The sequence below is a fragment of the Sorghum bicolor genome, chromosome 5 (assembly GCF_000003195.3).
Source record: "Sorghum bicolor cultivar BTx623 chromosome 5, Sorghum_bicolor_NCBIv3, whole genome shotgun sequence".
Taxonomy (NCBI): domain Eukaryota; kingdom Viridiplantae; phylum Streptophyta; class Magnoliopsida; order Poales; family Poaceae; genus Sorghum; species Sorghum bicolor.
This window is the reverse complement of record NC_012874.2, coordinates 7,330,703-7,345,524: the sequence shown is the minus strand read 5'-3', so window position 1 is coordinate 7,345,524 and position 14,822 is coordinate 7,330,703. Positions and strand designations below refer to the sequence as shown.

Sequence of the window (14,822 nt, the reverse complement as noted above, 5' to 3'; positions counted from 1 at the left end):
GAATAAATATATAACTAAGTTATACATGACCTAATGAGTATGAAATTTTTACCATAGTTTAAACAAATAGTAATTAGTCCAACATAAAAAAATCACCACAAGTGTACCATACAAACCATAGCTATGAATTATTCTAATTAATTATAGAAAAACACAGATCTAAAGCTACAATAAAAATTTTGTACTAAAGTGTACTATATTATATGTTCATTATGTAGATCTACTTATTTGGAGTCCAATAAAATCAAATTTACTATTTTATAAATTTTATGTGATTTACTATAATTTTATAAATATTCAGCCAAAATAAATAAAAATAAAAAAGACAAAACTGCCTTCAAAACCGCTTATAACATGTCGGGGACATAATATGCATGGTTTCAAAAATTGAGGGATGTATTTTAACCAGTTTTAGAGTTCAGGGATGAAAAACAGACTTTTGCGAAACTTGAGGGACTTTCTTCCATGTTTTCAGCCCACACAAGTTTAATTGGGCTCACAACTATTTTTAGGCCAGCCCACACATGAATATTTTTTTTGGGCCAGCCAAACTTTTTTTCCTAGGCTTTTCACTAAGTGCCCATTATTTGACGAGCCCAAGCCAAAAAGCCCTATTTCATTCCCAAATATGCATTCTAACAACACAACCAATATCATAGAATATTACATTTATTGATCTCTAAAACCATAGAACATTAGAATATCACAAAATACCATCTAGATCCAAAATCAGCAAATCTAGAATCGGCATCCATCAACATTTAATTTCGCATCCATAATCGGCATCCATCAACCTTTAATTTGGATCAGCTTGATGCTTATAGTCTGCTACCTCGCATCTCCCACTTTCTAAAAATCAAAATTTGCACACAATTAGCATGATTTTGTAAAAGTGGCACAATACTGACATATCATGACAACGGTGAAGCAATAAAATGGCAAGTAATCTCGGTCATCTAACCACAACTAAGAAAATGTGCAGTCTGAATATCTGTACTGTACTCTCTCTAGAATGATACATACTTATCCATTTATTCCAGATATCAATACCAAATTGACATACGTACGAGTGTTGATAACAGAAAACAAATGGAGCTTATTTACCGCATCCTACAGAGAAGAGTCCAGAGAGTACCTGAAACCATCAGACAATCTCGGACTGGGATGGCCACATCTGCTTGGAGCAGAGCACTACCCTTGGCTAGCCGTCCGATAGCTTTGTCTGCACCGCCAGGCCGCCTCCACCCGGATCCGCAGCGGCCACGGTTGGATCTGCCGAGCCACTATAGCGAGCCTAGACTACACATACCTCGCCGATGCTGTGAACGCATCGGCACCATCTTCAGCCAAGGAGCAGGGCAAAGGAAGGGAGAGGGCACCAGCAAGAAAGGCAGAGAAGGGCTGGGCATTGCTGGAGGAGAGGGTTGGGGATCTTGGAGGGAAGCTCCCAGCGCCATACTCGTATGAGTTGAAATAGGGAAGAGACTGACTGCGCGCGGCGGTAAGGAATGGGAAGGGAATTAGCTAGGGTTTTTGCTAGTTTTATACAAGTGTGGGAACATTTCTAGCCGTTCGCTGGCAAATCAAGGGTAAAATGATCACGGGCCGAATAGTCCTTTGCTACTGGGCTGCAAATGGATGTTACTCAGCCCATTATTTTTATATTTTTTCTTCTTTCTATAAGTAAAGCTTGCTGTTAAGTTTTCATACAGTCTATGTGAACGTGGCGTGCCCTAACATAATTTTAAGATTAACTATAATACCTAGTATGTTTGTTGCTTAGGATTTTCAATAATTTCCAAAATAATTTTCTATTTTCTATGGTTTAACTGATTTTCAGTGTAGTTTTAGAAAATAATTTCATCTTGAATAACACATCATGTCCAATGACAACAAAAAATTAGACAACAATACAAATATGTTTGTAGCCTCTACAAAAAATATAATATAAAATGAACTGCGCTTGATAATAGAAATATCTTTGTAGCTATAAATGGTAAGGCCCATTTTTAGTTTGTTTGATCTCTAGTTCGAGAGCCCTTGAACATAATTTTTTATGTTTTTTTATAGTTTTGACTAAACCGACTATATGCCAATGAGTAGGCCCACTTCAAAGGAATGCTTAGCGACAAATGGAGGAGCCAGATGCCAACCTGGATAACAATGTTTAAAAAAAGCAAGAAAATAATCTATGACACATCATCCTTGTCAAAGATTTATGACCTTCGCAAATTAGTCTGTATGACATGATAAATATTGTCACAATATACAACTAGACAAGCTCCAAGACGTTATTTGTGACGTATATTTACATATGTCACTAAGCTGAGATGCCATCCAAAACAATGTCATAAACTAACTAATTTAGTGACATTTTGATCAGATGTCATGCCATAAATGTCATAAGATAGCACATTTCTTGTAGTGCATGCATATGTCGCAAGATTCGATGTGACGGATAATCTTAAAATTTGTTAGAACTAAGCAAGGCCCTAGTTTCTTTTATGGCATCACCTCAACAATGTGGAGGAAGACCTTAGGGTGTCATTGGTTATGGGTCTAGTGAAGCCTGGCTTGAACAATGATAACACATTAAGATTATTACCAATGCATGGAACTAAATAAATTTGCAAGTGAACCATGATTTCAATTTTATCTGCTTAGTTCCGACATATGATATTCCTCAATCTACTTCTAACCATAGATGTACTCATAAGTTATGATGAACCATGATTATTAAAGATTAAGAAAAAGCTGAAATTTTAAAAAGTTATTATATGACTATTAGATCAACCCATTTTAAACTTTGCGGCCAATCCATATGATCCATCGGTCTTACTTTTATAAGTCAGGTTAGCTATACAATGGGTTAATCCGGTCCGTTCCCATCTCTACTATGCTCTACTCTCTCTCTCTCATCCCGCTAGGATTCTTCCACTCGTCTTTTTATGTCCCACGATGCCATGTATCTCATTATCTCATTTGGGACCTGACTCATGATGAACATTGCTTATATGAGTCAGGATCGTGAGTATTTGTGCGTCCAGCAATAATATAAAGTGTAATTCATTTCTCGGTCTTGTTTAATTCGTGAAAAGAAAAGTTTTTAGGTACTGTAGCACATTTATAACTATAGCAATTAGTATTCAATCATAGATTAATTATACTTAAAAGATTCATTTCTTAAAATACATACAAACTGTATAATTAGTTATTTTTTTTAAATTTAATGCTTTATACATGTGTCCAAATATTCATCAGGATGAGATGAAAAGTTTTTGGTATTTTTCAGCAAGAGGCAGGAGCAAAAAAAAAAGAAAAAGGCGAGTGTCTTCTTTTTTTTGAAAAAAATGCTTAAATCTAAAGTAATTATATATGTATTTAAATATTCGACGAGATAAGATGAAAAGTTTAAAGTATTTTTCAGCAAGAGACAGGAGAAAAAAAAAGAAAAAAGCGGGTGTCTTTTTTTTTAAGAGACAAAGACGTTACAGTGGGAATCCGAGGTTCAGTCTCCCACGGGCCACGGGCCGCTGTTCATCTCCTTCCCCCAATTCAATTCGCCGCCAGAACCAGAACCAAATCCTCACCGGCATGGCGCCACCACGCTCGCTGCCGGAGCTAATCGAAGACACCGCCGCCGAGGTCCTCCTCCGTGTCCCCGCGGACGAGCCCGCGCACCTCGTCCGCGCCTCCCTAGTCTGCAAGCTCTGGCGCCGCATCCTCCTCAACCCGGCCTTCCTCCGCCGCTACCGCGAGTTCCACCGGATACCACCGCTGCTCGGCTTCCTCCGCAACTCAATCACCGCGGGCCTCTTCCAGTCATTCCGCTTCGTTCCCACAACATCAGCATCCCCCATGTCCCAGCCGCCGCCGTTCGATGGCGCTAGATGGCGAGCGCTCAGTTGCCGCCATGGGCGGGTCCTCCTTGACACGGGCTTATACGGCGTCGACCTTGTTGTCTGGGATCCCATCACAGGCGATCTGCAGAGGCTGCCTAAGTCCAGCATCCCCATCTCCTTTTTCATCTCCGCCGCGGTTCTCTGCCCCGCGGGTAGCTGCAGCTGCAACCACCTCGATTGCCATGGCGGCCCCTTCCTCGTGGTCTCCGTGAGCTCCCTTGATGGCTGTGCTAAGGTGGGTGTGTATTCGTCAGAAACAGGAGTGGTGCTCTTATCGGAGATAGCATCTATTTCTCCCTTCAGCTTGGTGAAAAAATTCTGAAATTTGATTTGGGCAATAATTCCTTATCTATGATGAATCCGCCGGACTTGTACAACTGTGATGTTCTCCTCATGCCAACAGAGGAGGGTTCGCTTGGGCTTGCTGCCATTAGGGGTTCAAGGCTTTACCTGTGGTCAAGAGAGGTTGATCCAAAGGGAGATGCCGGCTGGGTACCACGAAGGGTCATCAAGATTCAGAAACTGTTCCCCAATAACAACCCCCGTTACAGACGTAGTGTGATTGGTTTTGCTGATGGTGTTGGTGCCATATTCGTGAAGACAGATGTTGGTATCTTCATGATGGAGCTCAAGTCAGGTCGGAAGAGGAAGGCGAGGAAGGTAAGCGAGCCTGAGGATTGCTGTGGTGTCATCCCAGTTATGAGCTTTTCTACACTCCAGGTACAGTGCTAGCCCATTGCCAAGATGTAATCCTGCACAAGGGCTTCATGTATCGTTGCAGTTAATGTTTATCTATAAAACTGAATATTGATGACGATGTTAGTCAGTTCAAAACTGAATACATGGCACTATCTGAAGATCTCGCTTGATTTTGGTTATCTGAAGATCTCGCTTGATTTTGGTTAGGTCTGAATTTTATGCTATTACTGAAATCGGCACCACCTGATCTAGAAGTTTTTTTATTTTTTCCTTTTTTCACAAACCAGAATGTTTTGATTGTTGTGTTGAATATGGCTGTTCTGAAGTTCACATGCCGATACCCAAAACTTTTTCCTTACCTTTGGGATTGCACCAATAAATCATGAACTAATGTTTGATCACATTTTGGATTGTTTGTTATTTCACAGAGTGTGCTATCAGAAAACTACAATAATCATCAGAGACAAATTAATCACTGTTGAACCAAGCTATGACAGTGCCTGCCCATTGTACAGATTCACCGAGTTGAATCTGCTGCAGCTATGGTGCTTTGGAATATTTTCTTGGGTAGTTTAATTTATGGTTGTGTGAACCATTATTGGACCTATGATGTTATGTTCATGGCTGTGGCAACTATATTTCAATTTTAGTTAGTCTTGTATGCGATGGTGTTTCATTAATGTTTAATATTTTCATTTGAATCAGAAGCTATATTGTGGTTGTTTTGACTGGAAAATGTAGCTGGGTACTTCAGTTTATTATTCATTTCTGTAACAAGGGTAGCAGTTATTGGCTTTTCTGGAATCCACTCAAAACTGGAAAGAAGTTAGGATTTTGAGTTCAGTGTCTGTCTGAAATATTGGTTATCTCTCTGGTTGCATACATTTTTTAACTTCGTTTAGTGGACTGCATGACCCAGAGCATATTCTAGCTTTTGTTATTAGAACGCTAGAATTCATCTGCAGATTGGAGCTTGCTTGTTCTGTTGCAAGAGTGCGAGAATGCAGTGGAAAAGGATGGTAAACAACCTTTTCTAGCAGTGACATGTGAGCGGAACCCTGTGTTGTAGCTCAGTTAATGGCCATATCCTTTGTCGGGATATCAACTTTTTTGCTTCAAAGGCCGTCCTGATTACCTGAATCGCTCATAGTCAGACACCAAATCCAGGGTAACATTCTGTAAATGTTCTGAGTTAATCACATGTTTTACACATGCTTATTTTCTGGCAGTGGTGGTTTGTCATCAGTAGAGAGGACTAATTTCAAGTTCCATGCCCGAAGTTGTACAGTTTTAGTGTCTATTAAGGTCAGGCAGACTGCTACCTGTATCTAGTATTTGAGTGTTGGTTTGGTTTTGGTACGCTCTGCTACCTGAATTGCTCATAGTGAATGAAGTCAACACTGTCCTGAAGACCTAAATAAACATCGAAGATGGAATTGAAGGCTATGTTTCATGTCTGTAGTTAAACACTTAAACTTATTTATGTTTGTGTTCATGATTGAAAACTCCAACTGGAGCAGAACATGTATTCGGTCATCCTTTTGTAATGAAACCTGAGTTTGCTTTACTTATCTTTTTATCAGAATTTCCGCTCTCTAAGGAATATACCAGGAAGTGAAATTACACAATTTTTTTTGTTTAGTTTCTATTTTTATGTACGTAAAGTTGCTTGTTTGTCGCACTGCTTGCAGTTTGAAGCTTTATTTGTGGACTATGTCTTTGCTTGATGGACTGCTTGAGCTCAAAGTTGCATGTTTGCTGTCTAGCAAGATATAGCTAGTTTGCAAATTTATTCAAGTATGGTCTGCTGCTATTGTAAATTGCTCCGCGTATTAACCTGAAATAATCTTTTTGAGGAAAAAGAAAACTATGTATCACACTGTCCATGGAATACAAACTGACACATCACGGAAACTATGTTGATTTCATTTCCTGAAACATAACTACGGGTAGATCTGTGCATGGTTTCTTTTCAGATTGCACCTGGAGAGTAATCTAACTACGGGTAAAACAATCAACTTGGGACATTGCTTTGAAGTGTTCTGTTTTCTGATGTAGGCCTAGCTTATGGGTCATAGCTGACTGAAAACTACTGTATGTTCAGGTTTGCAGTTGAGCATAAACTTCAGGTTCTGCACGAAAAGGAGACGGGAAAAAAATGTATAACTGATGAGATGCACGAAAAGTTCTAGTAGGCTTGCCCACCATCCATGTAACGGGGCAACTCACTGGGGATGGGATCATAATGAAACACTCTAGCGATGTTGATGGTTTCCGCGTCACCTGATAAGCCATCACTTCCCTTGGAGCAAGCAGTGGCTGCCAGCAGAACCTTCTTCCTCAAGTCGACCTCGATCATCCATGGATTCTCAGGGTTCTCCAGTCGGAAAACGACGACGTCAGGATTGTCCACGTCAATGACAGGGAACCCTGGCTGGACGTGTGGGAAAGGGAATCGGTCTCCACAATCGAAGGCGTCCCAGAACTCTTGCTGGTAGTCGTCTTCGTGCAGCCACCACTTGGAGATTCGGAACCTTCGCTTCCATTTGAGCAAGTCGTGATTCCCAACTCCAAAGTTGCTCCGGTGCTGGGTGTCGACGCTGATGAACTTGATGCCGTAGCGTGTGACCGACACGCCGCGGCAAGATTTAGGCCATACTTGAGACCCTCCTCGGCGGCTGTGTTTGTCCTGGGGTTCCCCAACACTGAGCACCGGAAACGGCCGTACCAGAGCTTTGGCGGTGGCGGGTTCGTTGTCGTCTCCGAGTCCGAGTGCAAGGAGAGGTCCATGATCACCATACCACGGTACTAATCTGCCCACATCATGTACCGGCGGTGTCCGTACAGCACCACCGCGTCCGACGACCACCAGCGTAGCTTGTCACGGCGGCCGACAATGGCGCCATGGACGTCCAAGTTCTCGAAGGCCTCCCACTGGCCGGACCCAGACCGGAACACGCGGACGTTGCTCCTCCCATGCGTCGTGATCCGAAGTTCAGCCACAACCACTACTGCAGACCGCGGTTTTGCCGAGCGCCTTGGACGCTCGGCAAAGGCTTTGCCGAGCGTGGTGCTCGGCAAAGAGCTCCCGGCAAAGAAACGCTCGGCAAAGGCTCCTTTGCCGAGCGCCACAAGGGCCTTCGGCAAAGAAAAGCGACGGGCATGACCGTTATGCACCGTGATATCTTCTTTGCCGAGTGTCTCCACTCTGCGCTCGGCAAAGAGCAAAACATTTTTTTTTTTTGAAAATTTCTTTGCCGAGCGCTTACAAGACAACGCTCGGCAAAGAGGAAACCAATTTTTTTAAAAAAAATTCTTTGCCGAGCGCCTCCAACAACGCGCTCGGCAAAGAGGAAAATTTGTTTGCCGAGGGCCCTGCGCTAGGCAAAGGTGGCCTTTGCCGAGCGCCCGATGAATAGCGCTCGGCAAATAACCAGGCGCTAGGCAAAGGCGCTGTCTGCCGTAGTGAACGAAGTCGTCGACGACGTCGTCGTTGCTTGCGCAGGACATTATACCAATTTCTTGGGGATACATGGTATTGCGAGGCTCAATCCTAGGCCCGCCGGCAGAAGGTAGCTGCAGCAAGGACGGCGGCCGCCGGCGCCGGGAGGGATCGTCGCAGCTCGCCTGGTAAACGAACAAGTCAACGGAAGTTTTGAACGGGATCGTGACGGCGAGCAGCACGACGTCGTGGTGCGCGGCGACGACGTTCCCTGGGGACTTGCCGACGGTGAGGACGGAAATTCCGGGAGGTTCCACGAGGTCGAAGGAGATGGAGATCTCCTTGCCTTTGGATGTCCGGGACATCGCTGACATGGTGCCGTCGCTGGGGAAATCGTCCAGCCGGGCACCAACTCGGTTCAGGAGCACCCAGCTCGGGTTTGAAGCCGGCGAACGCACGGGCAACGACACATCGTCGTCGTCAGCTGTCTGCGTAGTTGATGACGAACTCTCCGAGTCGATGCGTGTCCTGATGAATGAACTAATTATACTTTTTGGTTGCCAAGCTATGTAACCACATTTGATCGCCAGGTTACGTAACCACATTTTGTGGTCCCTTTGGATGGGAATAGAACGAACTTCGTATTGTTTAGCTGGTTAGATTCCTTTATTAAATGGATGTAAATTCTCGACTTAAAGTAGGTGATTGTACTTCTATTCCAATATGTATTTGAATTAGAATTAGACTTTATATCATTGTTGGACGCACAAATACGCACGATTATGACTCATATTAGCAATGTTCATGAGGCAGGTTCCAAATGAGATATAAAGGAGGCATTGTGGCGCGTGTGTAGTTACTCCCATATCTATATATCTAGATTTAAGATGTATATAACCGGACGAAGTATATATATACAAAGTATATGATCATACTAGAACATCTAGGGTGATATGTATGTTAAGTATGCATGCATACATAGAGTATGTGCTTAAACTTATTGCATATAATATAGTAGTGGCATTTTAGTAATATATTAAAAATACGAATTCCTTTGAAAATTTTTCGCGTGGTAAGATCTAGAGTATTTTAATATGAGTATATAACACACCCAAACTAATAAACAAGTATAAACACATACACAATGTGGTTTATTGAAGATTAGAGTAACTACACGTACATGTAGAAAGGAATTTTCCTATATAAACATATACACAATGTGGTTTCTTGAAGCAAGCACAAAGAGCATGGTATGAGAGATTGAGAGACTTTCTCCTCTCTAAAGGGTTAAAAATGGGAAAGGTTGACACTACTCTCTACACCAAGAAGCTAGGCAATAACTTATTTGTGTTGCAAATCTATGTTGACGATATCATTTTTGGATCAACCAATCAAGATTTTTGTGAAGAGCTTGGAAAAATGATGGCAAATGAGTTTAAGATATCCATGATTGGAGAGCTTAGTTACTTCCTTGGACTTCAAATCAAGCAAATGAAGAATGACACTTTTGTAAGTCAAAGCAAGTACATCAAGGACTTGATCAAGAAGTTTGGGTTGCAAGAAGCTAAGTCAATGAGCACACCAATGGGCACAAATGATCAATTAGGTAATGATGCAAGTGGCAACATGGTAGATCAAAAAGCTATATCGGTCCATGATTGGAAGTTTGCTCTATGTCACCGCATCAAGGCCGGATGTGATGTTTAGTGTGTGCAAATGTGCAAGATACCAAGCTTCACCTAGGGAGAGTCACTTGAAAGCAACCAAAAGGATATTGAGGTATCTCAAGGGTACTCATGATGTTGGATTATGGTATCCCAAGGGGTCTAACTTTGAGTTGATTGGATATTCGGACTTCGACTATGGTGGATACAAGATTGATAGAATGAACACAAGTGGCACTTGTCAATCACTAGGAAGGTCTCTTGTTTCATGGTCATCAAAGAAACAAAATAGTGTTGTATTATCAACCGTCGAGGCCGAATACACTAGTGTCGATAGTTGTTGTGCACAATTGCTTTGGATGAAAGCCACATTGAACGACTTTGGAATCAAATTCAAGCATGTGCCTTTGCTATGTGACAATGAGAGTGCTATCAAGATGACCCAAAATCTGCTTCAACATTCAAGAACCAAGCACATTGACATAAGGTACCACTTTATAAGGGACCATCAACAAAAGCGTGATATTAGCATTGAAAGCATTGGCACCGAGGATCAACTAGCCGATATATTCACAAAGCCACTTGATGAGAAGAGATTTTGCAAGTTGAGGAATGAATTGAATATACTTGACTTCTCCAACTTGAGATGAGTGCACCCCCACATATCTCTATGACATGCCTCTCCTCCAACAAAGCAAGGTAAAGTTGGTTGACATAGCATTCATACCTTGCTAAGGATATGATTAGAACATATAGACATGTTTGCATGAAAATAGGCTCATTCATGAAAATTAAAAGAATTTGATGTATGTATGGTACCACTATTATTTCTATGATTGATTGATCTAGCAGTAGCATATGACATGTTTGTGAGCTTGCAAACCTAGTGTTGAATCTAGAATATGAGCTTATGATATGTAATTCAACATGGTCAAGATAACCCTCATACTTCATGAGGTGTGAAAAGGCTTGTCCTTGGATCAAACCGAATTACATGTTCTAGACAAGTGATCTAGATTGAACCATAATTTGACCCTCACATTGATTGACTTAATTCTTACTAAAATTTGAACCTTTGTGGTCATTGATGACAAAGGGGGAGAGAAACAAAGATAATTGATAAGTCACAAAGGGGGAGAAAAGATAAGTGCTTAAGGGGGAGAGAAAACCTTTTGAAAATAGAAAGGGATAAATTAAAACTTGAGCACACAAGTAGGGGAGCAAGATCATGAACTATTTTGTTGCATTTGTATGTGCATTAACATAATGAGGTGTTGCATTGCAAGTTTAAATTCACTACTCTTGTTTGATTGGTGCTTGCTAGAAATAGAACTTGAATGATGTTTTGAATTCTAGCATAGAGTATTATTTACATGTGGTATCTAGATATATAATGTGATCTCACAAGGTATCTTGAGTTTTTTATGTATGTCTAGCTACATTGGTGCTAAGGATGGTATACATTAGCAACTCTGATTGGTATCACGCTTCAAAGGTCCATTCTGTATACCTTAGCATCATTTTGGTAGTAATAACTCTCCCCAAAACTCCAAATTATGCATATGTGCAAACTTGAACCAAACTCATGGAAGCCCATATGTAGGGGGAGCTAGTACTACCAAAACCAAAATTGAAATGTTTGCCTAATCTTGTTTCATGATCAAAATGCTTTGGACAAGCAATTCAAGTTCATTATGATTTCATTTCATATCTTTGTGATGGTTGTCATCAATTACCAAAAAGGGAGAGATTGAAAGCCCAAGTTTGGTTTTGGTAAATAATGACACCAAGTTGCTAATGTCTTGTGTTTAAGTGATTTGAGTTAGGCATGACAACATATGTGATGAAGGAGAAATATAACATGGAGTGGTGGACATATGATCACAAAGAGATGAAGCATGAAGTGGAGATCATGGTGATAGACAAGGCGTAAAGTAATCAAAGCAAACATATAAACATAGGGTTTTGCCTTTGCCGGTCTAAGTTGTGTAGAGAAGTGATTGACTGGATTTAGGATAGATAGCCGACTATCAAGAGGGGAAATTACGGTTATCTCTCGAATCAAGTGCTACTAGATCCATATCTTGAGCATATGCATTAGGATCTAGTAAAGTGCTAACCTAACTCCTTTGATGCAAATGTTTATGAAATGCTAACACACATGTACAATGGTGGTGGACACTTGGTGGTGTTAGCACAATGATTCAGGTGTTTTTATGGAAATGAAACACATATTTTCTATTGCACCGGTGTAAAATTTGTAGATGTTATGGAAGTGTTTTTTATTGGAAAAACACTCACCAGACACTGGTCGCAGAAGCGTCGAACGCTGGCCCAGCATCCGATGCATTGTGGCTAAGCAGCGCTATTGAACTGTGCATCAGAACGTTCGACGTGTGAGCATCGGACGTGGGCCAAACACTGTTTCAGCGTCCGGTGCTTAGTGACGTCAACAGGGACACGAGCAAGGGTTTTCACCCATGAACGTGTTGGACGCTGAGGGTGTGTCCAATGACCCATCATCGAATGCATTTGACGCCCCTGCGCATTTGTAGTGCTCCCTGAGTAGTGTCTGGTGCTGAAGCTCTACGTCCGCGCCTGCCATCGGAGCATCTGACACTACTGTGTTAGGCACACACCCGAGTTAGCCATTGGCAGTAACGGTCAAGATCAAATGACTAGTGACACATGGCAGCTCGGTGATCGTCGGACGCTGGGGTCACACGTCCAACACCTAGCGTCGGCGCGTCCGACGCCCCCGCAGAAAGCCCTAATGGCTAGTTTTCGGGCTGACCTCTTTAAATAGAAGATGGCCGGCCTTGGGGGCTTCCCTCTTGCACCTTTGAACACTTGAGACATACTTTGAGCTAGATAACACTCCCTCCACTCATCTCATTGTTTGATTGCTAATCCTAGTGAGATTGAGTGAGATTCAAGTGCAATGCTTAGTGAGTTGCATCTAGTGGCACTTGATCCTTGAGTTTGCTGCGGATTTCTTGTTACTCTTGGGTGTTTCTCGACACCCTAAATGGCGTGGAGCAATGGAGGTGTTGAGCTCGTGATTGAAGATTGTTTTGAGCCTCACCAAGTAATTTGTGAGGGGTTCTTGAGCCTTCCCCACGGGAGATCACAATTAGCTACTCTAGTGGATTGCTCGTGGTTTGAAGGATCCACATCTTGGAGTGGATGTGTGGCACCCGCTGAGGGTTTGGCTTTGAATTGCCAATTATATCAGGACTACCTTGCCAGGAAGCAAGTGAACCTTGGTAAAAAAATATTGTGTCATATCTTGCCGAGGATTCTCTCTTGTGATTATGATTGTGAGTGATTGATTGGTTATATCTCTACTCTACTACATCGGTATAACATCACTCCCCACTCCTTTACTTACTTGCATACCTTACTAGTTGTTTAGCTTAGTTTTCTTGTTTAAGAGTATAGATAGCTTTTAGTTGTGCTTTCTTGTTGTGACTTGGTGTTTAGCTTTCTTGCTAGATTTGTATTGGTGGCTTGCATAGCTTAGTTGCGCTAGTGCTAGAATAGCTTTGCCATTTATTTTAATAACACACTTGCTTAATGAAGTTTGTAGAATTTTAAATAGGCTATTCACTCTCCCTCTAGCCATTTGGACCTTTCACTCACAAGGTGACTCTGCTCACTTTGTGAGAGACAACAAAAGGAAAAACTTCAATGGCAAGAAACCACAAGGGAAACCTCAGTAGAACAACTCTTCCCCCTCCAAACAACAGGGAAAGAAACCCTAGAACTCCCAGAACTCAGAGAACCAATAGAACCAGCAGCACAATCCCTATGGCTCAGCTAAAATGGATTAGTGCAAGTACTGTTTCAAGCGAGGGCACTACAAGAGGGATTGTCTAGACTTCCTGAAGTCTCTAATGAAGAGAGGGATTAAGTGGGACAAGAACCTTGCAAAGAGGATAAAGAACAATTAAAGTTGCAAATGGAGTGCAAGCCAATGTTGAAGCCATTGGAGATCTATTTTTAGAATTGAATAATGGTTTTGTACTTAGACTTAAAGAAGTATTTTATATTTCCTCTTTGCGTCAAAATTTAATAAGTGTCTTGAAACTTGATGATGATCGAACTGATTCCCATTTTTGTGATGGCAAATGTAAGATACTTGTTAATGATGAATGTGTTGGTCTTGCCTTCCGACAAGACAAGCTTTATTTATTATCTCTTGCTGATAATGTGAATGATGTATTTGATGAGAATATGAACGGTTCCCGTCTACAAATGTAAACAAGAAGTGGAAGATAGCTGAAAATACCTCTTTGAAATTATGGCATTGTCGCTTAGGCCATATTTCAAGGGGGAGAATAGAACGATTAGTAAAAGAATCCATTCTTCTGCATTTAGAGTTTTCTAATTTAGAACAATGTGTTGATTGCATTAAAGGAAAGTATGTCAAGAAAATTAAGAAAGACGCCAAACGAAGTACACGAACTTTAGAAATAATCCACACCGATATATGTGGACCTTTTCCTATAAAAAGTGTGGATGGTTTTGATTCGTTCATAACTTTCACAGACGATTACTCTCATTTTGGCTACATCTATCCAATTAAAGAAAGATCAGAAGCATTGGATAAATTCAAGATATTCAAAACTGAAGTTGAAAATCAACACAACAAGAAGATAAAGATAGTACGATCTGACCGAGGTGGAGAGTACTATGGGCGACATACCCCTTATGGCCAAATTCCTGGACCTTTTGCAAGGTTTCTACAGAAAAATAGCATAGTCGCTCAATACTCCACACCGAGGGAGCCTCAGCAGAATGGAGTGACTGAAAGACGTAACCGTACCTTAATGGATATGGTGAGAAGCATGATAAGTTACTCCACACTACCGATTAGTTTATAGATGGAGGCATTGAAAACCTCCATTTATATACTCAATCGAGTACCAAGTAAATCAGTGCCTAAAACACCATATGAATTATGGACAGGAAGGGAACCCTCACTTAACCATTTGCGTGTGTGGGGCTGTCTAGCTGAGGCAAAAGTGTTTAACCCAAACATAGGAAAGATAGACCCCAAGACAGTCAGCTGCCATTTCATTGGCTATCCAGGATTGAAAGGATATCGCTTCT

At 41.5% G+C, this 14,822-nt stretch overlaps 1 protein-coding gene and 1 long non-coding RNA gene across 2 annotated transcripts; one reads left to right on the top strand and one right to left on the bottom strand.

The window, feature by feature from the left end:
- Positions 584-1,518, bottom strand: LOC110435510. Its single transcript, XR_002453230.1, has 2 exons — positions 1,136-1,518; positions 584-849 (listed from the first exon to the last, which is right to left on the bottom strand). It is a non-coding gene; the product is annotated as an uncharacterized LOC110435510 (long non-coding RNA).
- LOC8072785 lies at positions 3,595-6,793 on the top strand. The gene is made up of 4 exons (XM_021461930.1): positions 3,595-4,137; positions 4,206-4,562; positions 6,578-6,591; positions 6,706-6,793. Exons 1-4 carry the CDS (start codon positions 3,595-3,597, stop codon positions 6,791-6,793), a joined length of 1,002 nt encoding a protein of 333 aa, XP_021317605.1.